Here is a 24,465-nt window from a genome sequence, read left to right as displayed (position 1 = left end):
GGGAATCTTCCAATGCAGTTGGTAATGCCCCAGACCTGCTAAGAAATACTTATTAAGGCCATATAATTGATAGTAAGCTCTCTCATAAGAACCAGGTTTAAACAGGCTACACATTCTACCTGGAGGTGAGTCCAAAGCATCTTTATCCTAGTTGTGTACATCTAAAAGTTTATCCCAGGAGCTTGTGGGTTTTTTTTTAACACACACTAAAACAACCACCCATTCAGCCGCCAACTTGACAGCTTTTATTTCCACTCTAGCTTTCCTGTTCTGTTCAAGAGCCCTCCCAGTCTTCTGTAGCCCAGTGGCACATACCTGTGAATGTACAATAAGAGCAGCTAACCAAGTTTTTCCCCCCCTTTCCTATAGACATACTCTGGACTCTTCTGTGTTGTCATAAATCCTTACAAGAACCTCCCAATTTACTCTGAGAACATAATTGAAATGTACAGAGGAAAGAAACGCCATGAAATGCCTCCACACATTTATGCAATATCTGAATCTGCATACAGATGCATGTTGCAAGGTAAGAACCTTACCTTATATGATATACACCAGTGTTCATTATGTACTGCATTTCAGGCTTTGTAGTAAATGTGTGTAAGGTCGCTGGAATATGGGATTTGAAGTAAATTTTACACTGATAGTACCAGGTTCTTCTGTCAATAAGGTATTTGACTCTGATTTAAATTTTTGGGTGCCCTTCTGTTGAAATATAAGATATTACCTCAGAGGCATGTACAGCTTCCATTTCCCTGTGTGAGAGGTTCCTGCCTGCCAAGTGGAATAGAATTAGAGGGCAGTAAATTATCAGTGTTGAGTTTTATTTTGTTAACTGCCAGGAGGGCACCACTTGGATTTTCTGCATGGGTTCCAAAATGTTTTGGACAATCTCTTTCAGTACTCAGTACTCCTCTGTTCTGCAGGAGATGCACAACACAGAGCAGTGGAAGGAAGGGTGTAGAGTGGAAAAAAGATCTAGTGAGAGCTGAGTGTTGGCCATGGACAGCTGTATGGCAATACTTAATCCAAAAGGTAGTCCCTGATGTCAGATATGTGGCTATAACAATGTGCTTAGAAGGGAATTGAATATATTTTGATTGGGCTAGTGCCAGATGTGTTCAGGCCAATTTTGTTGAGCCTTGCTTGCTACTTTCCGTACTACTATGCAGTGAATTTACTAGTTCATTAGAATATTCTGCAACCTATTACTTGGGTTCATGTATATGTACATCAGCCAGTCTTGTGTAGAGATGCATTAGAAAGTCAAATGGGCATTTCCTCCATCATGTGTATTTTTCTCCTCTCTTGCCTCTTAGCATACACTATTTCAGGATACTATTTGACTGGAGAGAAACATAAATCATTAGGAGAGCGGTACAAGGGCATATAAAAAGGTGTGTTTGCAACAGGCCTGCACATCATAAGGCCAGGGGGTCAGATTCGGCCCGCAGTGACTATTTTAGTGGCCCCCAGCTATCCTGCAACAACACAGCCTTATAGTTTTATGCCAAATTGTGGATGGTTCCGGCCCACCAGGGCATTTGAGTTATGCAGCCTTGGTTTACAAGAAGTATAAGCATTGGGAGCTAGAAATTAGTACCCTAAACATATAAGATAAATAATAGTTCTTATACTGGTCATTAGTAACAATAGGTTATCCCCTATGTGCTCCTGGTAGACAGGTTAGTAGATTCAAATAGAAGGGTCAGGTAACAGGAAGTCTCTCCTCTCTCCCAGCAAGTATTGGGAGCAGGATCTCCTGTTTTATGCAATAATAATCGAAATGAATTACAATAAAAACCTACCCAGCAGCCTTTGCTCCTCACACATGGCAGAGGTCAGAAGCTCCAATTATTTCTGCAGTCTCAAACCATCTGATTAAGATCACGTTAGTATAGCCTTGCAATTTGTCCCTTGCCTAAATTAAGTAACAGCTATTTCCCCCCCTGTGCTGGAGCTCATCAGAATGGGTTGTGGACTGAGCATGCTTGAAACAGGGCCAGATCACATGATAATAGTTGCTGGGTGCCAGGAGGTGCCATAACCCCAGTTCCAGTCCTGTCTTATTTATGTTCACAGGTCTTGGAAAAAACTCTTAAGCATTTGAGATTTTTGCAGGCTAGTTTCTATTTCTTGACGGTATTTTCGTTCTTCCTTGCCCCCCCCCCCGCCCTCCCTATTGTGCAAGGGTGGGAAGAGAACTGTGCATAGTTATCTCTTACATTCCCAAATTGCCATTTATTTCTAACTAGCTGGGCTGGGCACAGAGCATCTGCGCATCTAGTTTGCTGCCGCAGCCTGCCCGTTGTGAGACTGTTCTTCAAAACGTGGACTTTTATATGGCTTCCTCAAGGGCTCCATACTATCTCCAATGCATTCTAACATCTACACGAAACCACTGGGAGAGATCAGCAAAAGATTTGGTGCGGGGTTAGTTATCAGTATGCTGATGACACCCAAATCTATTTCTCCATGTCAGTGTCAGGAGAAGGCATAATCTCCCTAAATGCCTGCCTGAAGGAAGTGATGGGCTGGATGAGGGATAACAAACTGAGACTGAATCCAAATGACAGAGGTACTTATTGTGTATGTCACCTTAAGTGGTGCATCGGGGAAATGTTTGACTAACAAGCAGAAGGTTGCCGGTTTGAATCCCCGCTGGTACTATATCGGGCAGCAGAGAGATAGGAAGATGCTGAAAGGCATCATCTCATACTGCCCGGGAGGAGGCAATGGTAAATCCTCCTGTATTCTACCAAAGAAAACCACAGGGCTCTGTGTACGCCAGGAGTCAAAATCGACTTGATGGCACACTTCACCTTACTTATTGTGTGGAGTTGGAACTCAGGTGATGGGCTTGATCTGCATGTTTTTGATGGGGGTCACACTTCCTCAGAGAACAGGTACACACTCTGGGAGTGCTTCTGGATCCAAACTTCTCTCTCATATTTCAGGTTGAGGTGTGCCCAGAGGTGCTTTTATTGGCTTCGGCTGATCCACCGCCTGTGTCCGTTTCTTGAGATAAATGACCTCAGAACAGTAGTACATATGCTGGTAACCTCTAGACTCGAGTGCTGCAATGTGCTTTTGTGTGGGGCTGCCTTTGTACGTAGTCTGGAAACTGCAGTTGGTACAGAATGTGGCAGCCAAGTTGGTCTCTGAGTCATCTTGAAGAGACCATGTTACTCCTAATTAAAAGAATTGCACTGGCTACTGGTGACGCAGTGGTAAAACTGCCGCCCTGTAACCAGAAGGTTACAAGTTCGATCCTGACCAGGGGCTCAAGGTTGACTCAGCCTTCCATCCTTCCAAGGTCGGTAAAATGAGTACCCAGAATGTTGGGGGCAATATGCTAAATCATTGTAAACCGCTTAGAGAGCTCCGGCTATAAAGCAGTATATAAATGTTAGTGCTAGTGCTATTGCTATTGCTACTAAGACATTTCTGGGCAAAATACAAGGTGCTGGTTATAAAGCCCTAAACAGCTTAGGCCCGGGGTGTTGAAGAGAATGTCATCTTTACCATGAGCCCTGTTGCTCATTGAGATAACCCAGAGAGGTTCGTCTGCAGTTGCCACCAAATCATCTTGCAGCTACACAGGAACGGGCCTTCTCTGTTGCTGTCCTGAGACTCTAGAATGCGCTGCCTGCTTATGTAGCCTCTCTGGGGAGGCTAAATAAGAGCCTCCCCATCTCTGATAACTTTTAAAAAGTCTTTAAAATTTGGGGGTCACCACAAAAATTTGGGGTGGTGTGCAAATATAAATAAAATTTTTTAAAAAAATGCATTTGAGAATCCTATATATAGTGATCCAGATTTCAGTGTGGGACTCTAGAGCTGGGGTTTGTAGAGGGATGTTTGCTGTAGATTAGTGTTTCAGTTCTTTGGCCTCCTGAGGGGCCTTTGGCATTAATATCCTGGGACACATTTGGAAAGTGTTGCATATGTTAAAGCTGAGTGGCTTCTGTTTGCAGAAGAAGCTAGTAGCCAAACTGTTCTAGAAAGTCCAAATGATACTCTATATAGGCATAGATCCTGCAGGTATGACTAAATAGATGGCCAGTCAGAGAAGATCAGTTAACTGGTAAGTAACTTCTTGTTAGAGGAGTTTGGCAGCATTTGAGACGAAATAAAATTGCTTGTAGAAAATTAGTCCCCTGGGAACATTTTTTAGATAATCATTGGCGTTCCTAGGGCTTCTTGACAGTCTCCTTGTGAATGGTTAAATTGCCTAGACTTTAAAACACTAATGTCTGTGTTAATTTCAGAATATTAAAACATGAATTGGAGTCCTTTTTTCAGTAGGAAATAACAATTTTTAGACAATAGGCTTTCAGTAGATAACATGATTTAATTGCCAAGTGAAGGAAGAACTGGAGAATGAAACCTTTGGCAGCTGTTTTACTTTGACATTTGGCATTACTTCACTACAGTTGTTTCTGGGGGATCAAAGCAAGAGCATTGAAAAGCACTGCTCCCTCTATATCTGACTCCATTTCTTACTGGGCACTCGTGCGTGATTGAGGAAAGAGCAGGCAGACTGCTTTTTAACAAAGCCCTTTAACATAGAGGGGAATAGGCATTGACAAAATAATATTGTGATGGAGGGATGATTTGACCTGTTCTGGCAGTTTTTATTTATTTAGTTAGTTTTACACTTATATCCCATGCTTGCTTCAAGGAGCTCAGAGTGGTGTACATGGTTATTTTTATCCTCACAACAACCTTGTGAGGTAGGTTATGCTGAAAGATACATGACCGGCCCAGAGTCACCCAGTGAGTTTCATGGTTGACTGGAGATTCAAACTCTGGTCTTCCCAGTCCTAGTCTAACACTCTAACCATTACACTATGCTGGCTCTCAAAACTATGCTGGTAGTTTTGAAGAGCTACCTTGACTGAGTTGTTTTGTCATGTTATGTCACTTGATTACCTCAGTTATGTTTGAAATGCTGCCTCTTCTGGAAATCATGTAAGCTGCTTGCTCTGTTGCAAGAGTCTTCAAACTGGCATTGTGCCTGTTGGTAGATTCCTGGGAAATAGTAACTTTGATCAGGACTCTGATCAACTGTGCACATAGATAAAAGTCTGCATTCCACTTTGGAGGGACTGTCACCACAAAGAGGCAGTCCCTCATGCGGCAACTGCCCCAGGTAGGTGGCTGCTGCTGGTGGCCCTTTAAAAGTCATTGAGAGCCAGCGTGGTGTAGTGGTTAGAGTGCTGGACTAGGACCGGGGAGATCCGAGTTCAAATCCCCATTCAGCCATGAAACTAGCTGGGTGACTCTGGGCCAGTCACTCCTCTCTCAGCCTAACCTACTTCACAGGGTTGTTGTGAAAGAGAAACTCAAGTATGTAGTACACCGCTCTGGGCTCCTTGGAGGAAGAGCGGGATATAAATGGTTTTTTTTTTTTTTTTTAAAGTCTCCCAGCACTGAGATGGGGAAAGCTGGGTGGTTGCAATGCTGCTGCAAAGCATTCAGGGACAGGCAGGGCGTGATGAAGGGGAAGCTGGGCAACAGTGTGCAGTGACTGGGAACTGCAGGAGATTCTCAGGAGAAACTAAATCCCCTAGGCCTCCCTGGGACTTGCTTGTGCCCTGTTGTGGTGCGGGCTGGGAATTCTCAAGCAGAATTCAGACTTTAATCAACATGTAACCATTACACTTGAACAGTTTAACTCGTATCTCTTAGATAGGGAAACAGGCTCAATCTCATAGGCCCTATGCTGGCCACTTACTGGCAAAGTGAAAGAGTTTTGCTGAAGGTTGTCTGTACCAGCTTGCTTACAGGGCAGCAACTGGGATTGCTGAGGGGGGTCACATACAGCCGTTCCAGTCATTGGGTCTACCAGGCGGAACGGGGGCTCGGTCCCCGCCCCCCCCCGCCCCCAGCCTCGCAGACTCAGAAACAGCAGCAAGATTTCCACGTGCTGAGGTGGTGCCCGCCTCACAGCTGATCCCTCCCAACTCCCAGCTGCCTTTCACACCTGGACTGCAGCAGTTCGCACTCTCCACTTCCTCCCGGGAGGCCGTGCCAGCAGAGCAGGCCACACTCGGGCCAGAGCCCATACTGCTTGGTTCCCTGCCCGCCGCGGACAGCGGGGGCCTGATGGCCATGGCGGCCGCAGGTGGTGCAGCCTCCATGCTGCCCGATTCTGTTGCGGCAAGCCCCATAGCTGCTTCAGGCTTGGCCACCTGGCTCTTTGGCAGCCGCTGCGCTGCCTACCTCCTTGATGCCTGCATCCAGTCAGGGCTTGGCAGCAGCTGCAACATCCACCTACCTGGCAGCTGCCACAATGCCCGTGGCCAGTGAGGGCATGGCAGCCCCCTATACCACAGCAGGCATGGTGGCTCCTGCAACATGCGGGCTCCCACATCCCGGTGTGATGCACCTGCAGGGTTGACCCGAGTAAGGTGCAATGTGTGAAGCCTTTGGGCCTCTTACCCTCAGCGATGGTCTCCCCGCCTTGCATGCTAGCTCATACCCCCAGCGGGGCAACGGCGGTGGCACATAGAGCAGCCATGACCAAACACTTGCTTGAGCAGTGCCTGGAAGTGCTCCTCTGCCATCAGTGAGGAGTGCGGAGGGCTTGCCCTCCACATGGACCAGGGCATACAGTTGGGAGCAGAGTGTAGCGACTCATTCTCACCAGATGGGTGGCACCAGGGCACCAGGGTACAGCTGAGCCCTTGGGACACCACATAGTGAGTAACTTGCTCTGGGATTGGGAATTCACACAGGACATGTCCTAATGGATCAGAGGAATGATCTCCATGTCTATTTTTGCCAGAGCTTCCATCATATGGGTGAAAGACCTCCTTACCAAGTTAGAACCTGCCAAGACAGTACTATGACAAGGGCTAAACAAGCTGGCCAAGGCAGTAACCTTTATGGCTGATGCCAGCTTAGGCTCCATCCAGGCATCTTTTAGGTCAGTGGTGGCAAAGGCTGCTTTCTACAGGACCTTGAGGCTCAAGAACTGGGAAGTGGATGCTAAGTCCAAACTCAATTTGGCTGCCATGCGTTTCAAGGGGAGTAAGCTCTTTGGGGATTCACTGGAACCTGTTCTGGTGGAAATGGGTAACAAGAAGGCCATGCCTTAGGGACGTAAGGTCTTGTGTCGGCCATCCTGCAATAACTGTTGTTCCTTTTATTCCTCTAAGCAGGTCTCAAGATTTTGAGACCAGAGAACCTTGCGAGCAAAGGGCCACAACCAGTGGGGAACCAGACACAGGGCAGGATTCCGGCAGGCGCAGCACCATGGCACTGTGGCGGGAGTACACACTAACCAAGCAGAACTGACTATCTACTGGTAGGGGCCAGGTCGCAGCATCTCTCTTCCAGGTGGGCTCTCAACTCAAGACAAGTGGGTGCTCAATACCTTGGCCGCGGGATACCTCCTAGAATTGGTGGCCATCCCACGCAACTAGTTCATCGTCCGAGGTCCAGGACACTGACCAAACATTGGCAGGTGAAGCAGGCAAACCAGCACAATTGACAGAATTGTCATGGTATTTGCTCCATTTTGTTCTTTGGTCTGAAGAAGGATGGAAGATGGCGAGTGGTCCTGAAGCTCAGGTGACTCAAGCCTTTCATTTGCAAGAGATGGTTCTGCATGGAATCCTTCGGGTCTGTCAAGGAGCCCATCGCTCCAGGCGACTTCTTGGCCTCCATAGACCTCACAGAGGCCTACCTCCAAATCCTGATCCTGCCTGCCCACAGGAGATTCCTGAGGTTTTGCTACAACCAAAGGCACTATCAGTACAAGGCCCTTCTGTTCAGCCTCTTCTCTGCGCCCCGCTTCTTCACAAAAATTCTGTCAGCCCTCGTGGCCCACGTGTGTGGGGGCCTCCGGGTACATGCACACCTGGTGATATTCTCCCTTGCTTGTCCTCCCAGGGATGGGCGGACACAGACATTTGCCAGGCAGTGCAGGTCCTCCAGTCACATGTGTTCCTGGTGAACGTGTCCAAGAGCAACCTTTGGTCCTCCAGGACGCTACCTCACCTGGGGGCCTGGTTCAACACCATATCCCTACCCCCAGACAGGAGAGAGAAACTCTGCAGACAGATTCAGCCACTCTTGCTGCAAACACAGGAGGATGTCATGGATCCCAGGAGCTTAGCTCCTGGGATCCATGATTGCATGGATAGAGTGCCTCCTGTGGGCGAGATGGCATGCTTGGCTGTTATTGTGGATGCTGCTATTATTCCAGAACAATATCTGGAACTGCACCAGCAGGATTGTTGCCCTTCCCATACAGATGTGACAGACTCTTTGCTGGTTGCTGTCCCCGGTGGTGACGAGGGAATCCCCTGAGGGAACCCAACAGGGTCACCGTCATGATGGATGCCAGTCTGTCAGGCTGGGGGCCCCACAGCGAGGACCAGGCGAGGACCAGACAAGGCCTCTGGTCCCCAGAGAAATGGCCCCACAGTATCAGTTGGCTAGACCTGAAAGCCATCAGATTGGCCCTGGTCCAGTTCACACATCTGCTACAAGGGAAGCATGTGCTGATTCGGACGGACAATATGACGACCAAGTCCCACATGAACCACCAGATGGTACCAGGTCCAGTTCCCTGATGGAAGAAGCCAATCTACTCTTTCAGTGGGCCGAGAGGCACCTGGCTTCAGTCAGGGTAGAGCACCTAAACGACTCTTCGAATGTCCAGATCGACTGGCTCAGCTGCCAGATGGTGGACAAATCGGAGTGGGCCCTCCATCCCGAGGTCTTCAGCCAGATACAGTGCCTCCTGGGCTTCCCCCAGGTGGACCTATTTGCATCCCCGAACAGCAAACTGCCATGTTTCTTCACGCGCTTCTGGCACCCTTTGGCGAAGCGCACAAATGCACTCACATCTCCTTGGCCACCTGGCCTCCTGTATGCCTTTCCCCATGAGCTCTCATACCAAAGATACTGGCAAAGCTCAGTGAGAGAGGGTCAGGGGTCATATTGGTGGCCCCTCTCTGGCCAAGGCGCCCATGGTTTGCTGATCTCCTGGCACTGTCTGTCACAGCCCTGTGGCCACTGCCACAAGATCCATCTTATTTATTTGTACTCTCTCTGTGTAAACTGCCCTGAGCCATTTTTGGAAGGGCGGTATAGAAATCGAATAAACAAACGAACGAAACAAGGGCTGTATCTCCTATACCAGGGACCTCTGGTTCATCTAGACCGGGTGTGGCTGCAACTGCACGCCTGGAGGTTGAACGTGTGGCATTAGCAGCAGTAGGGTATCCCAGGGCAGTGCAAGAAACCATCCTGGTCTCCTGATGTCCAAGCACTAACAGGATCTATCAGGCCTTCTGGGCTATTTTTCTGAGATGGATGGGGACAAAGAATATAGAGCCCTTCATTGTGGCAGGATGGTCTGGACCAGAGTCTATGGCCCAATACCCTTAGATGCCAGGCCTCTGCCCTGTCAGTACTGGAGCTGAGGAGAGCTGACGGCTCATCCCCTCACCCTCACATCTCTTGTTTCCTGTGGGGGGCAGTCAATGTTGCCCTACTGCTGGTCCATTGTTTTCCATCCTGGAGCCTCAATGGGGTCTTAATGCCCTGACCATCTGAACCACTCACCTGAGTGCCCCTTAAATATCTGTCCTACATGGTCCTGTTCCTTTTCACGGTTACCTCAGATCACAGGGTGTTAGAGCTGGGAGTGCACTCAGTGCAAAATAAGCTCTGTTTGTTCCAACCTGATCTGGTGGTCCTGAAAACTGATCCTATCTTTATTCTGAAGATCAGCTCCACTTTTCATGGCTCTCAGGCATTTGGTTTGGTCTGCCTTCCTTTTGCCCAGGACCTGAACACCCAAGGAACACCGCTGGCACACCCTAGATATGCACAGGGTTCTGCTCATCTAAGCGAGGAGGACGAGGTTGCTGAGATGGTTTGAGTCGCTCTTTGTCTCCTTCCATGCGTCATCTTTGGGCACTAAGGTATCCAAGGTGAACCTGGCATGCTGGATTAAGGTGTGCATCTCCACCGTCTATCAGGCCCTCTCCTTTCTGGTCCCCCAAGGCATTACGGCACACTCGACCCGCAGTGCTTCTACCACTGCAGCCTTCGTGGCACAGGCACACCTGGGGGAGATCTGCTGAGCAGCTACGTGGTCCTTCATCTCCCTTCTCCTCAAACACTATAAGATCAACTCCTTTGTCATGGAGCAGGCAGTGTTTGGGTGCATAGTGCTTTAGCAGGTGGTCTAGACCTGATCCACTCCTACTTGGATTCTTCACCCTTTTGGTGTATCCTTTTGTAAGCCGTGACCACCTACTCTGAGGGAGAAAGAAACGGACTTACTGTGAAAAGTTCTTTCTCCTCTGAAGTCGGAGGTCACGTGGCCAACATGTGGATCAGTGTATGGGTCCATATGGGGTGTGGGGTCCATCCTAGCTACATACCATACTTACGTATTCTCTTTGGTACCCTGTTTGGGGTCGCTCTGACTGTCTTGGCTTCAGGGCCTACTTCTGTTCTTGCATGATAACCTATCCTTTGCATGATAACTCCCTGCCGGCTCTATACAGATCTCCGTGGAACATAGTAGCTGAAACATGGAGCACAACAATTGGAACTGGGGATCTGACCCCCGAGCATGCTGGGAGAAGGGATGGACCTCCAGATACCTGAAACTACCTGAATTTCCTGTCTATTGGGAGCAAGTGATAGAAGTTAACCCTTTGTAAGCTGTGATGTCCTACTTCAGAGGAGAAAGAACCTTTCACGGTAAGTCCAATGTTTCTATCTCATAGAGACAGTAACAGCTAAAGAGCTGAAGCCTAACAGTGGTCTCATTCATTTTACCTCGGAACTGCTTAGACCTCAGGGCTGTCTGACTTTTACTGTCCTCCAATCTTGTACCTCCTAAGGGGTAAGAGTTTCTGAATTCCTTGTAAAGGCCCAGGACTTTAACAGTTATGTGGCAGGCACACATTCAACAGATGCAACTCCGCCTAGTATATGAGGGTGCAAGGAGCACCTGTTGATACTTTGCCTGTACTTCAGCTGCTTGATAGTTGGAAATTCAATGGGTGCAATTCCTGGTTACTGACCAGGAGAGGTAATCTTGGGATCATGGTGGACAGCTCATTGAGTGTCAAGTCAGTGTGCAGCAGCTGTGAAAAAGGCAAGGGGATTGAAAATAAAACTGTCAATATTATATTGCCTTAATATACATCTATGGTGCAGCCACTTTTGGAGTAATGTGTACAGTTCTGCTCATATCTCAAAAAGGATATTATAGAACTAGAAAAGGTGCATAAAAAGCCAACCAAGATTATCAGGGGGCTAGAGCACCTTATGAGTCAAGGCTACAACACCTGGACTCTTTCGTTTAGAAAAAAAGGCAACTGAAGGGAGACATGATAGAGATCTATAAAAGTATTCATGGTGTGGAGGGAGAAAGTAGAGAGTTTTTTCTTCTCTTATAACACTAGAAAAAGGGGTCATCCCATGAGACTGTCAGAAAATTTAGGACTGACAGAAGGAAATACTTTCCCATATGGTGCATAATATATGGAATTCTCTGCTACAGGATGTGGTGATGGCCACCAGCTTGGATGAATTTAAAAGGGTCATATAGGAGACAAATTCATGGAGAATAGGTCTATCGATGGCTGCTAGTCTTGATGTCTATAAGCACTCTTCAGGCTCAGAGGCAGGAAGTCTCTGAATACCAGCTGCAGGGCAGCAACAGCAGGAGAGGAGGCATGTCTTCATCTCCTGTCTGCGGGCTTGCCAGAGGCAAGTGGTGGGCCACTGTGGGAAATGGGATGCTGGATTAGATAGGCTTTGGGCCTGAACCAGCAGGATGACTTATGTTCATCTCTAAATGCTGGTGGAAACTCCACTGACTGAATTTCTGTCTATCATTCAGCTGTTAAGACACAGCACGCTGGGCGTGGTGAAAACAGGTAATGCTTCAGCTGTAAAAATCACCTTGTTTCCATCACACCTAATGCATTGTGTTTAACAGCTGAATGGCAGGCAGAAATTCTGCTAGTGGAGTTTTCACCACTGTTTGGAAATGGGAATTGCATCTGAAGTTTTGGCTGTCAAACAGCTGAAATACATGCAGGATATCAGCAGGTGCTGCTTGCACCCTCATATGCTAGGCAAAAATGTATTTTACATCATTGATGTGCCCTTGCCTGGAGTGATTGGTTACTGTTGAATGCGATAATGATGGTAACATCTTCCCATGTTTTCTTCCCTTTTTGCTGGTTTGTCTAATTAACATCAGGGTTGGGGAGGTGCCCCATTGGGCATATTGGCTGGGCATCCACACCTGCCCATTTGTGGCATCTCATTTACCAGTGATTTTTGCTCCCCTCCATTATTGGTCTAGCAGCTCGCTATATTTGTCATGTCTGAAGATCTAGAAGCGTGGAATGAACCTGTTCTGTATGCTTTTGGAAGAGGAAACAGTACTTAAAGCCAGAATGTTTTGCTAAATTGAAAATGGAACAGAATGCAATGCTTTGCTTACAAATGGCTTCAAACTTGTAGGGCATCTTCTTCCCATAACATCAGTCGTGGAAACTGAAACGTTGTTCAGACATAACCTTGTGAATATTTTTATTAGGGCTATAGCCAATTTAAAGAAGTTGTATATGTTCTGATTAATTGATTAAATCTCCATATGAATAAAAATAGTTCTGAGAGGAGTATGCGCTGTTTTCATTTTAGGCAATACATGTGCATATTGGCATCATTTTAGAAGACTTTCCTCCTACATGAGAGAAGTGGAATGCCTCTTCTAAAATGGTGCCAGCTTCCTGCACCTTTTCTAAGAACTTAATACAAATTTTGTCCCCCAATTAACCAGTGGACCTTTTTCATTCAAAACTAACCAACTGTTGTTGCAGTGTTGTAAAATGTTAACTTTTGCCCTGCCTTTCCAAACATTTTAGGCTTAACTGTCTGTTATTAATAACAAAATAAGAAGTCTGCTCCAAACAAATGTAAACACATCACAATAGTAGCTATTAAAAACATTTCCAGTTCCCTGCAACAATGGCATTGTTAGTCTAGGAGATACTTTATCTTAATTTCCAAAAGCATTTCTGAATAAACAGGTTTTACATAGGTGTCCAAAGGCTACAGGAAGTACACAATTTCACCACTTGAGGAAGGCCCTTCCATTGTGTAACTATTACTGAAAGAGCCCTCCTTACTGCAGATAATTTCAGTTTTCACACGAAGGGAATGCAGAGTAAGGTACTGAATGAAGACTAAGGTTCATGTTCAGTAGGGATGTCACAAATAAATTTTCAGTAGGGATGTCACAAATAGATTTTTTAAAAATTCGATTTGTGCCCAGTACAAATCACCCCTGATTTGTTTTGTATCCAAATCTATCCCCCAAATCACCCCAGATTCGATTTGGATTGGATTGGATTCAGACCAATTTGGACCACTTAACAAGGTCCTGGGGCACCAAATTTGGGTGGTGGGTAGGTCCCCATGGGTGCCACTTACCACCCACATTTCAAGGCAGTGGGACACTTGGTTGATTTTTAAAAAGTTTTTACTGATTTTGAACACTTCTACCATAGGAAGCAATGGGGATTCGCAGTTGCCATATCCTAACCCTAATAAGGATCCCCAGCTTTCATTTTTTTAAAAAGCTAAGCTCTAGCCCTTGTAGAAGTGGAGTTATGAAGCAAAATGTGCAGTTATTATCTTTCAAGTGTTTGGATTCTTTGTGGTGCCTAATAACTTTTCCTCATAATGAATCCCTATGAGGATTCATTGCACACCTTCATTTCTTCTGTTCATTTGACTGTCACTGGACAGTGCCGACTGTCAACTGCCATGTGCCAACTACACACACACACCCCACCACCTGCAAGGCATTTTAATTTTTAGGAATATTACTCATGAGTATTTTACTCATAAAATACTCATTTTAATTTTTAGGAATATTGACATGTTTAGATTCTTTGGTATCTAATGACTTTTCCTCATAATGAATCCCTATGGGGGTTCATTATACACCTTCATTTCCTCTGTTCATTTTGACTATCATTAGGCAGTGCCAACTGTCAACTGCCATGTGTCAGCTACACACACACACACACACACACACACACACACACACACTGGGGTACTCATGGTGTCTTCATTACACACCTTAATTAATTCTGTTTATTTTGACCCCACTGCTTTGCAGGTGGGGGTGGGGAATTAGTGGCACCCCATATTCCAACTGTCCCACAAGCCACTGGGTACTCAGTTTATATTTTAGGAATTTTTGAGGTGTTCAGGCTCTTTGGTGTGTAATGAATCCTCATAGGGATTAATTATGAGGAAAGGTTATTAGACACCAAAGAGCCTAAACACTTGAAAAAAATCCTAGAACATAAACTGAGTAGTACCCCACTGCCTTGAGGGTGGGAGTGGGGTGTAGTTGGCACATGGCAGTTGGCACTGTGAATAGAAAAAATGAAGGTGTGTAATGAATTCTTATAGGGATTCATTGAGGGAAATTATTATACAACAAAGAATCCAAACACTTGAAAAACAGTGACCACACATTTTGCTCCATATCTCCACTTCTACAAGGGCTAGAGCTTAGCACGTGTGTGTGTGTGTGTGTAATTAAATAATTTATTGCATGCATGCATACATACAGACATACATAAAGCTGGGAATCTGGGGGAATTAATAGGAGGGATCTGAATCTCGAATCGGTTCGAATCGAATCAGGCGTGATTTGATTTGGACCTGAATCTAGCAAATGGACCACAGGGATGATTTGTTTTGTCTCCAGATCACCCGAATCAGCTAGATTTGGGTACAAATCGATTTGTACCCAAACCAATTTGCACATCCCTAATGTTCAGCTTTTAAACAATTTGGTATAGAAGCTAGTGTATGGTTAAGAAAAACAGTTTGTATGCTTGTACGTGTCTAGGTATAAAGGCTGATAAAATCAGAACACCAAAGAATGGAAGAAGAAATATTACTGACGTCTGAAAGGGAAGGTATTTCAAGCCTGCAAGAAATACGTAGGCATATACATTCTAAAACATTGTATTGACATTCAAATAAGAAAAAGTATGTTTGATTTAGATAGTCTTCTTGTTTCGTAATGTCATAGAATTTTCTCTTGACTGATACACACCTACCATTTTAATGATATTAGTGTTGGTACATTTTGAGTGCTCAGAACAGGGTTCTCATTAGACAGTTTCTTGGACTGTCTGTTAATTAAGACTGGCAGTGGAGCAATCTTGTCAGAAACTAATGAAACTTTTCTTACTGAGAGAGGCGAACTGAATAGTATGTCTAATCCAATGCTGCACATAACTACTCTAACATAAATATTATTCATAGATCCCTCTACAGCACAAATATTTAATGTAATATGATTTTTGGTAGTTTGAAACGCTTGTGCTCAGTAAAACTAATTTAAAAGACATCTTAATCTTTGCATAAATTGAACAACTCATGGTTTACTCTGCTAATCCTCTTGCTTTTTCTATCAGACTGGTTAGCTTTCATTTGGAAGACTTTGGTACTTTGTTCCTTGGAAACATAGCAACAATTCTTGAATTTTATTTATTTACTTATTTTTTCAGTTTATATACCGCCCTTCCTGAAGTATCTCAGGTGGATTACAGTAAAATAAAAATTTGGAAACACAGAATAAAATCAAACCAAACATTTAGACCAAATTAGATCTCACTAAAAATTCAGGTTAAAACCAGATATCATCAGGCTCAAGAGGTGGGTCTTTAAAGCTCTCCTGAAGGCCTCCAAGGAAGACAATCCTCTTACATCTACGGGGAGCATGTTCCACAGGGGCAGCAACTAAGGAGGCCCGATCCCAGGTCGCCACCAGATGAAGTGGTGGCACCTGAAAACGGACCCCTCCCGATGATCTTAATGAGTGGTGGGGATCACATCGGCAGCCAGTGCAACTGTTTAAGAACAGGCATAATGCAGACTCTTGGGGATGCCCCAGAGAACAATCTGGCTGCTGCATTTTGAACTTGAACTAACTGAAGTTTCTGAACTATGCCCAAAGGCAGCCCTACAAAGAGCACATTTCAGTAGTCCAGCCTGGAAGTTAACAGCTGGTGCACCAGTTTTCAGGTCATTCTCCTCAAAGAACAGGCTAAGTTTTGAAATCAATCACAGCTAGTTAAGAGTGCTCCTGGTCACAGCCTCAAACTGAAATACCAAGGTGAGATCTGTTTCCAAGAACACTCCCAAGCTATGAACCTGTTCTCTTTGGAGGAGTGTAATTCCTTCCAGAATAGAAAATTCTAACCCATCTTGCAGATTACCTAACAATGAGTCTTGCTTGGATTCAACTTCAGTTTATTATCCCTCATCCAGCCCATTACTGCCTGTAGACAGTCATTTAAGAGGTTAATGACATTTCCTGATAACAATGACAAAGTTAAATAGATTTGGGTGTCATCAGCATATTGATAATTTCCAGCGCCAAATTCCCTGATGACCTCACCCAGTGGTTTCATGTAGATGTTAAAAAAACATTGGTGACAAAATGGAGCCCTGAGGGACTCCATATAACAGCTCCCAGTTTGAAGAGCAACTGTCACCAATCACCTAAAATCTACCTGAGACATAGGAGTGAAACCACTATAAAACAGTGTCTCCTATCCCCAAATCCCTTGAGTGATCCAGAACCATGCCATGGCTGATGGTATCAAAAGCCACTGAGAGAGCCAAAAGAACCAGCAGAGTTGCACTCCTCTTGTGAAGGTCATATATTGGCTGACCAAGGCCGTCTTAACCCCATAGCCTGCCCTAAAGCCAGGTTGAAACGGGTCTAGATAGTTTCCTTCAAGACTGCATGAAATTGTTTGCATTCTAACATAAATACTTTATTTTATCATACAATGTTGATTGAATAAACTAGGGCCACTTTTATTAATAAATTACAATAACCTGCAAATGAGGTATTTACAATTAGTGCGGGTACCCCCTCTGTGGGTCAGCTGCACAAGGAGGACTGCCCACCACAGGGCGAAGGACTGGGTGTTGATTCAGCTTGGTGCCAAGTCCATATGTCACCACAACTGTGAAGCTTTAACCCTGCTGAGGGGAGGCCAACCAGCCCCCACCCCACCCAAGCCACACAACTCTGAGTGGTGGGCGCCAGCCAGCCTCTGAGTAGGGGTAGATCCCAGCCCAAGGGCCACAAAAACAGCAAGGGTTGTTCCTTGGTTTGCCTCCTCACCATAAATGGTCCTGCAGTCAGACACCGAATGTAGTCAACTTACTCCAACCCATAGTCACCTGCAAATTGACCAAACATTCAACAATGACAACCTGACAATTGGATTCAGTGAGGAAGCGAAAAAAGGCCACACCAGAGCAAATAAGATTTGACCCAAAGAATTCCTACTTGCTCCCAAAAGGCAACCGGACAACCAGTGTTCCCTCTAACAGGAATTCCCAGATGTTGACTACAACTCCAGGAATCCCCAGCCAAAGGCCATTGCAGCTCAGGATGCTGGGGATTGTAGTCAACATCTGGGAATCCCTGTTAGAGGGAACAGTGCAGACAACCCTCACTGAACTGGGGTGGGAGGGATGGGTGCTTTGCCCCAGAGCAACTGAGAGTGAACAGGGGGGAACCGGCCACTTCTGCAGCTGATCCTCTGTTCCCATTGGCTGCCATGTGTCACGTGCTGAGGAAGCCAAAATGGCGGCCTCCGTGCCTGACTCAAGGGCTAGGCGCACAACTCCGCCCTTGCACTAGGCTGGATGTGGTAGCGGGGAGTGGTTTTCAGTTTATTCCTACTCAATAATCTATTGCAATATAGTAAGTGTACCTTACATTTTAAAATATGTGGTTTATTTCTCCAATATCTTTAGTTATCCAATTCTTTCCCAGTCTGTCTGCAAATTGTCTTCTGTCTCTATTTGGCAAATAGTCTGCGTTAGCCATTACTGTGTATTTAAAAACCACCTTTTCTCAATGACTTGTTAGTATTGTTCTTTGGTACTTCACATAACAAACTTGTACAGCAGTTATATGCAATATGACTTTTGTCAAATCTGTTGGAAAGTGACCTAATTCAATAGAAACAACTAGCCGACCTTGCACAGAGCATCTGTGTGCTCTTTGGGGCTGGCGATTACCTCTCCCCCCCTCTTCTGCCCCAGTCTCCACTTCCAGGCCCAGCCACCTCTCCTCCACACCGCCACTTCTGCCCCCCCCACTCCCTGCCTTGTCTCCGTGGCTGGGCTGGGCCCGCCACTGCCTCTGGCCTCCATGGCCAGACCCGCCACTGCCGTGGCAACCAATCCTCCTGGGTGCGCCTCAGCCAATCATGCGCATCCGTTGCCTAGCCAATCAGCTGCGCGCTGGGACGCACATTCCAAGGCACACCCAGGAGAATTATATATAGAGATTATATAGATAATGGATCCATCTCTCAACAAACATTTCTCTCATTGCTTAGCTTGCAGTCAGTATTTGCCTGCTATGGAACACTCTCACCACATATGGGAAAATTTCTCTACTGAGTTCCATACTTCCCAACAGACTTTGTCCAAATTGAAATCAGTTTGTGAAGTTTGCCAAATTGCCACTTGACAATCAGTTTCCCTTTAATAGAGCACATGTTGAAAAATTGTTGGCTTTTGCCCTTATACTTCCTTATAACAAAGGGTACATCTTGTTTCATGTCTGGGCCCCATTTTAGCATATTTGAGTTAAAACTTAAAAACCTATAAATCCAGGATACCATATGACTTTCATTGTCAACAAATAACCTTTCAAATGCTGCATGCTGTTAACTTAAAACATTCCAACTCCTTTTTTTATAAAATTCCTTCATCTGTAAGTATTTGAACCATGGCGAGTGATTAATATTTCATAAGTCCAAACATGTTCGCTTGTCAATTATATATCATACCTGTGTCTTAAATTTTCTCTAGCACTTATCTGAGGAGTCACTCTAAAGTTTTTAGATTGTATGGCTGCTACAGTAGGAGATTTTTCTGGATTTATTCTATTTTTGCATTTGTCCTATATATTGTAATTGACATCAAATTATGTCAGATCTACAGTAGTTCTTGCATTCTTTGTGTCTTAAGCCATAGTAACCCTTAAGTTCACTGTTCAGTCTTAACCCCAAATTGTTAGGTTAATGATCATTCCATTCTATCATCCGTACTAAACAGCTTCCACAGTATGTCTTTAAATTCAGTAATCCTCATACTCTGCTGGTTGTTTCTTCGATGCACTCTTTCTCCTCCCCCCCACCCCCCGCCCCCAATATGGTCATAGCTTTCTTTATTTCTTTAATCACTCCCCAATTGTATTGATATAGCTTGACAACGAATGCATTTGTTGTAGCACTGTTGTTTTAATTGCAGCTATCTTACCCAAAAAGGATAAATTTAATTTCTTCCACTCTTATTGAATTTATGTAATTATTTTTAAACAAAGCCTCTTCAGTTTGGTTTTTTTTAAAAAAAGCACCCTTCCAAATAATGCAATTCTCTGTGAATAACTGAATCTCACCCCACCCTGCCCTTGTCCTTATGTATGCGTGATATTTTATGTTGGGAATTCTCTCTGGTAAGATAATCCTTTTTTCATTATAGCAGAGTGCACAGAGGCACAACACAGCGGAATTTGGTTAGGCATGCGTGTATGCTGAGAGTAAAGTAACTTGGAGCCAGTTCATAGTTTCAAATAAATATATATGGCGTTTATTAGAGAACTCCAATCTGGATAGGAAAGTGAGGAGTTAGGATCTCTAATCTATCTATCTAGCTGGATGCAGATGGATTCTGCATCTCTGCACACATGGTGCAGGGAGAGGAGCTTGCATGTTGCAAGGTAGAAGGAACAGGAAGAGAAGAGAGAGAGGAAGGAAGTAGCTGGAAGGAAGAAACTCCCTAAGATTAGCAATCTACATTCCAAAGGGATAGTGTTAGAGCAGGAGAGAAGGAATGACCAATGTCTTGACCCTCTAGCCCTCTGACTCACTAGTCTGCCCTCCACTGTCATTGAGACAAGAGACAGCGCAAAGTCCTTCACTTCCAACAATTTTTGCCTTAGTCAAAATGCAGGGCTTAAACAACTTAATATTTCCTCTTCTACAGTTTTTGTTGACTCCTTTGGTTTAGACAGATTAGTGCAATTTGGTTAGCAAACATGTTTAAACACTTCACCTTCAATTTTAATTCCTTGAATATCCTCCTACAGTCTAGTAGGAATAGCAAAGGGTTCTAGGCATAAGAGCTGACATAGGAGCGCCTTGTTTAATTCCCTTGATCAATTTAAAATATTTTGATGTTTTGCCATTACTATTTTAGCTCTCAGAGCACTATATACTACCTTGATCCAGGTTCTGATTCTTTTCTCCCAAATTAGACTTCTAGAACTTCCATTACAAATGGCTGCTTAACATAGTTGAAAGCCTTCTCAGCATCCAACAACAAAATTGCAGATTCTTCGACATGGTCTCTGTGTTTTACACCAATGGGCTTTGCGCCTGCGAAGAGACCAAGTCGGAATCTAACAAGCTCTATTTTCCTGCTTTGGGCGGGAACCCCGCCCCAGCTGCTATATATGCGGCTGTGCCACTCCAAATCCCCTGAGTCTTTCGTCGTCCATGCTTCAGTCAACATTGTGAGTCTGCAGCTCGGCAACGAGTAGGGTTGTTATCCCCCTTGTTTGTTTTTTCTACTCCCCAGTTTTCCTTCTTTCTTAATTTACTTCACATAGTTGCATTTTTCCCTCAGTGTTTTTATTTTTCTATCGGTGCTCTCCTTGTTTTTCTGCCTCGGTCCCGGCTCAGCTGAGGTGTGAAGGCTGGCCAGCCGTTCAGCGTGCATGCTGGGCATGATGAACTTTTAAAAAATGTGTCCGCTGTGAATCCAAGATTCCTTTCCCCCGATGCGCACATCGTCTCTTGTGCTTAGGGGAATCCCACGTTGTCGAGGCCTGTCTTCACTGCCAAAAATTCACGAAGCAGGCTCGACGGAATCGGGCTTCTTGCTTGAGCGCAGCCCTGTGGGACCTGGCTCTCTGGTTTTTGGAGGCCTTATCTTTAAAACGGTCGGCGAAGGTGGCTGCGTCGATATCGTCTGGGCATCCTGACTTGGCTCCGGTTGCAGTTGAAACCCCGGTATCAGTACGGCGTTGACACCTTCCATTGTTGAGCAACCTTTGATGCCGCATGTGGTGGTGAAGTCTGAGCAAGGCCAGATGCACTTCCCCGCACAAGTGCCAGAACCTCCTCCAACCTCGGCTCCCTCGAAGCCTAGGGCCCAGCCTGATCGTCCAGCAGGGCAGCACCTTCCCCCGATACCTAAGAAAAAGAGGACTGAGCCACGTGGCATGCCGGAGGGTCTGGGGCCAAAAAAGGCAAAAAGGGATCCTTCCCAGCTGGAGTCCTCTACCCCGGTGGTGGCAAAGGACACTGATGACCAATGGGAGAGGCTGCCACGTATGCGTTCACCTGTCCACAGGAGCTCTGATCAGTTTGCTTTGTGCGATCATGGACACCATTGGGACTCGGATGACCACTTCTCAGTGTATTGTGTGGACAGAGACTGGGACTGTCGTATTGCTCCTTCAGAGCGCTGTTGCTCCTTTGAACACCACTCACTGCTACAGAACCTGGCCCGTTCCTATAGTGCCGGCCGAAGGGACTCATATGATCAATACCGAGGAGAAATTAGATCTGAGTATTTGGACTATGACTGGGTCTACTGGGATATGCAGTACCCAGATGACCGGGAGTGTAGGAGCCTAGGTTGGCCTGGGATGCTCTGGCCCCACCCTTGCATGCTGAGGGGAGGCCACATTCTCAGTCCCCGTGCAATCGTGCTCAGCACCACGACTTGCCCCCGGGCACTGGAAACCCCACATCCTGCTGCGACTATGGACCAGGTGTCTGTGGATCTGACCTCGGTACCGGAGGACTGACCTGATAAGCTGGATTCCCCGTCGGATCCTACGCTAGCGGTCCACGAGCCATTGGCCTCTGTGGACTCAGACTGAGAGTGGTTCCAGCTCGGCGGTATCGGACGGTCTTTGGGTTCCTCCCCCTTGGAAGTCCACTCGGACTCAAAGCCGGTCTCTCCATCAGAGGACCTGAAAGTGTATTCGGCCTATGTTGGCCGTATGGCTTCCGCGCTAGGAGTAGATATTGGATCCCAACAGAAAGGGGAGCCGGATCCCCTCTTTGCCTTGATTGATGCTGAGGCCAAAGTCCCAGTGGCTTTGCCTACAGGTTACTCAGCTGTAACGTTGATTCTTCTAGTGGTCATCTGTAGTTTTACGCGCCCTCCCATTCTCCCTGCTCCATTCCTTTTCAATCTTGTCATTATTGTACTTAAAACCTCACTTATAGCAGTCTGTTGTCCTAGTATTGGAAAATTCTGAGTATAGTTTTGGTATGACTAAATCTAACCTGATTTTTTCCTGCTGCTTGTTTTTTATGCTGATGGCCTTGTGTAATCAGATTCACTTGAAATTCATTGTTATGTTCCATCTTCCCTTCTTATTATTCCCTTTTTTATTTTTCTCTCTGCTTAGAAGTTAATTTCGCCCCTTCTTATCTCTCTCAAACTATTTTTGATTATAAAGTTAATTTTTGTTTTAAAAATTGTTTTGTTGCTTATCTTATCAGCTCTCCTGATATACTGTCCTTGTATTCCATGTCCAGATTTTCCAGTTCTATTAAATCTTTTTTCCTTTTCTTATTCAGAAAAAGTAGAAAATATTTGCTCCCTCATAAAGCTTTGAATGCTTTCCATACCGCAGTTTTACTACATTGGTTTGTTTTATTTCAAAATAAGGCTGAGGGTTCTCTTCCCATAATCTTTTAAATTCCTTATCTTGGAAAAGCAATTAATTTAATCTCAATTTCAATGCTTTCTTTGTACCATCTTGTATCAATATTAAACTATGCTCTACATAGGCAGGTTTTTAAGAAACAAATATTATTTCATCTTCTTGAGTTTTGACAGCAAAACCAATTCTTTTCTATAAAGAGAAATCTGAAAACACCCATAGTTTTTTCTTGTCAGAATAGGATGATAGCTACAGCAAGGTAGGCATCTTCTGCAGGCATGATGACTGCCAACTGCAGACAAATGAGTGCAGGAGTTACTTTGCAGGGGCAGATTAAAGTGAGGTTTCTCCTGGTGTTTTTTTAAAAAATGATTCTCTGAATTCAAGTGGGCTGACTTTGCTTCAGTTTTGACCTGAATCATATCAAACCCATCTATTTCTCTCTGGATCAGATTCAACCACCAAAGCTTTGCATAATGCTAAGAAGTTGGCTGCATTCTCCCCAATTACTACTTCACAAGTTAGGAAATTAGCAAATAATAATGTTCCTATAGCATGTAATCTATTATATAATAAATATATGCAAGAGTACATCTATTAATATGTATGCCTGCATATTGGAAGTCTGAAGGCCCTATAGCATGCTTTTATTGTGTATTTTTATTGTGTAATAGTGCTCTCAAACTTGTGAAATGGCCTTGACTTGTAAATGAGGGTGGTAAGCAGTAGCTTGTCTGTGTACTACAATATTGAGGCCTACCTGAATCTGCAGCTGCAGTTGTAGCTTTGTAATTAACAGAGTGAAATACACAGAACAATTTTTTCCCCTATTTCCCTTTCTATATTTGAAAAACAGTTGTTCTGATCCCACTATGAAGTCTGACTGGGTGAGGTTCACTCATTGCTAGTATTAATTAATTAATCCATTTATTATATTTGTATATCACCCAAAATGCAAGTCTCTGGGCGGTTTTCAACAAAATAATAATAGGTAATGGAAAGTAATAGAGAATGGAACATAAGAACAGCTGTAGTGGATCAGGCCCAAGGCCCATCTAATCCCGCATTCTCTTTCATACAGTGGCTCACCAGCTGCCTCTGGGGAGCCCACAGGCAAGAGGTATGTGCATGCCCTCTCTCCTGTTGTTGCTCCCCTGCAACTGGTATTGAGAGGCACCATGCCTCTGAGGCTGGAGATGGCCCACAGCCATAAGAACATGGTATTTAATCAGTGAGAGTAAACCGCATTGAACTCGCTGGAACTTGCTTCTGAGTGAGCAATCATTGAATTGTGTGGCACACAAGTACAGATCATTAAACTTGTGTGCCCTCACTTCGGCTATACACAACACTTTACTTTTTTAAAAAAATATGCCTTTTTGCTTTCTGGGTGGCTTGAATTGCCTTCACCCTTCCATTATTTAGAAGGAAGAAAACTGTTCCCCACCTCACTAACCATAAGTGAGTAAGAGAACTTAAATGATTATTATACTTAACATAGTCCCTTTCTTTTGATGGGTCGTAATCCAGTAGAGTTGCCAGGCACAAACTTCTCCACATGGCTGCTCTGTTTGCAAAATGTGCAGTGAGTTACTACTCTCCTGTTAAAAATTGATGCCTGAAATCTAAATTATAGTAGGTGGTAAAGTAAT

General features: G+C 45.0%; 1 protein-coding gene across 8 annotated transcripts in view; it reads left to right on the top strand.

Annotated features, from left to right (window-relative positions):
- The window catches only part of MYH10 (myosin heavy chain 10), a 175,041-nt gene that overhangs the window by 26,435 nt on the left and 124,141 nt on the right, over positions 1 to 24,465 (top strand). For all 8 annotated transcript variants that reach the window (XM_053291241.1, XM_053291238.1, XM_053291240.1 and 5 more), the window contains exon 3: positions 370 to 526. In XM_053291241.1, coding sequence (XP_053147216.1) covers positions 370 to 526 — 157 coding nt within the window. The remainder of the gene's footprint in view (positions 1 to 369; positions 527 to 24,465) is intronic.

This window comes from Hemicordylus capensis, chromosome 2 (assembly GCF_027244095.1).
Source record: "Hemicordylus capensis ecotype Gifberg chromosome 2, rHemCap1.1.pri, whole genome shotgun sequence".
Classification (NCBI taxonomy): domain Eukaryota; kingdom Metazoa; phylum Chordata; class Lepidosauria; order Squamata; family Cordylidae; genus Hemicordylus; species Hemicordylus capensis.
The sequence above is the reverse complement of the archived record's forward strand: the minus strand, read 5'-3'. Positions and strand labels throughout refer to the sequence as shown.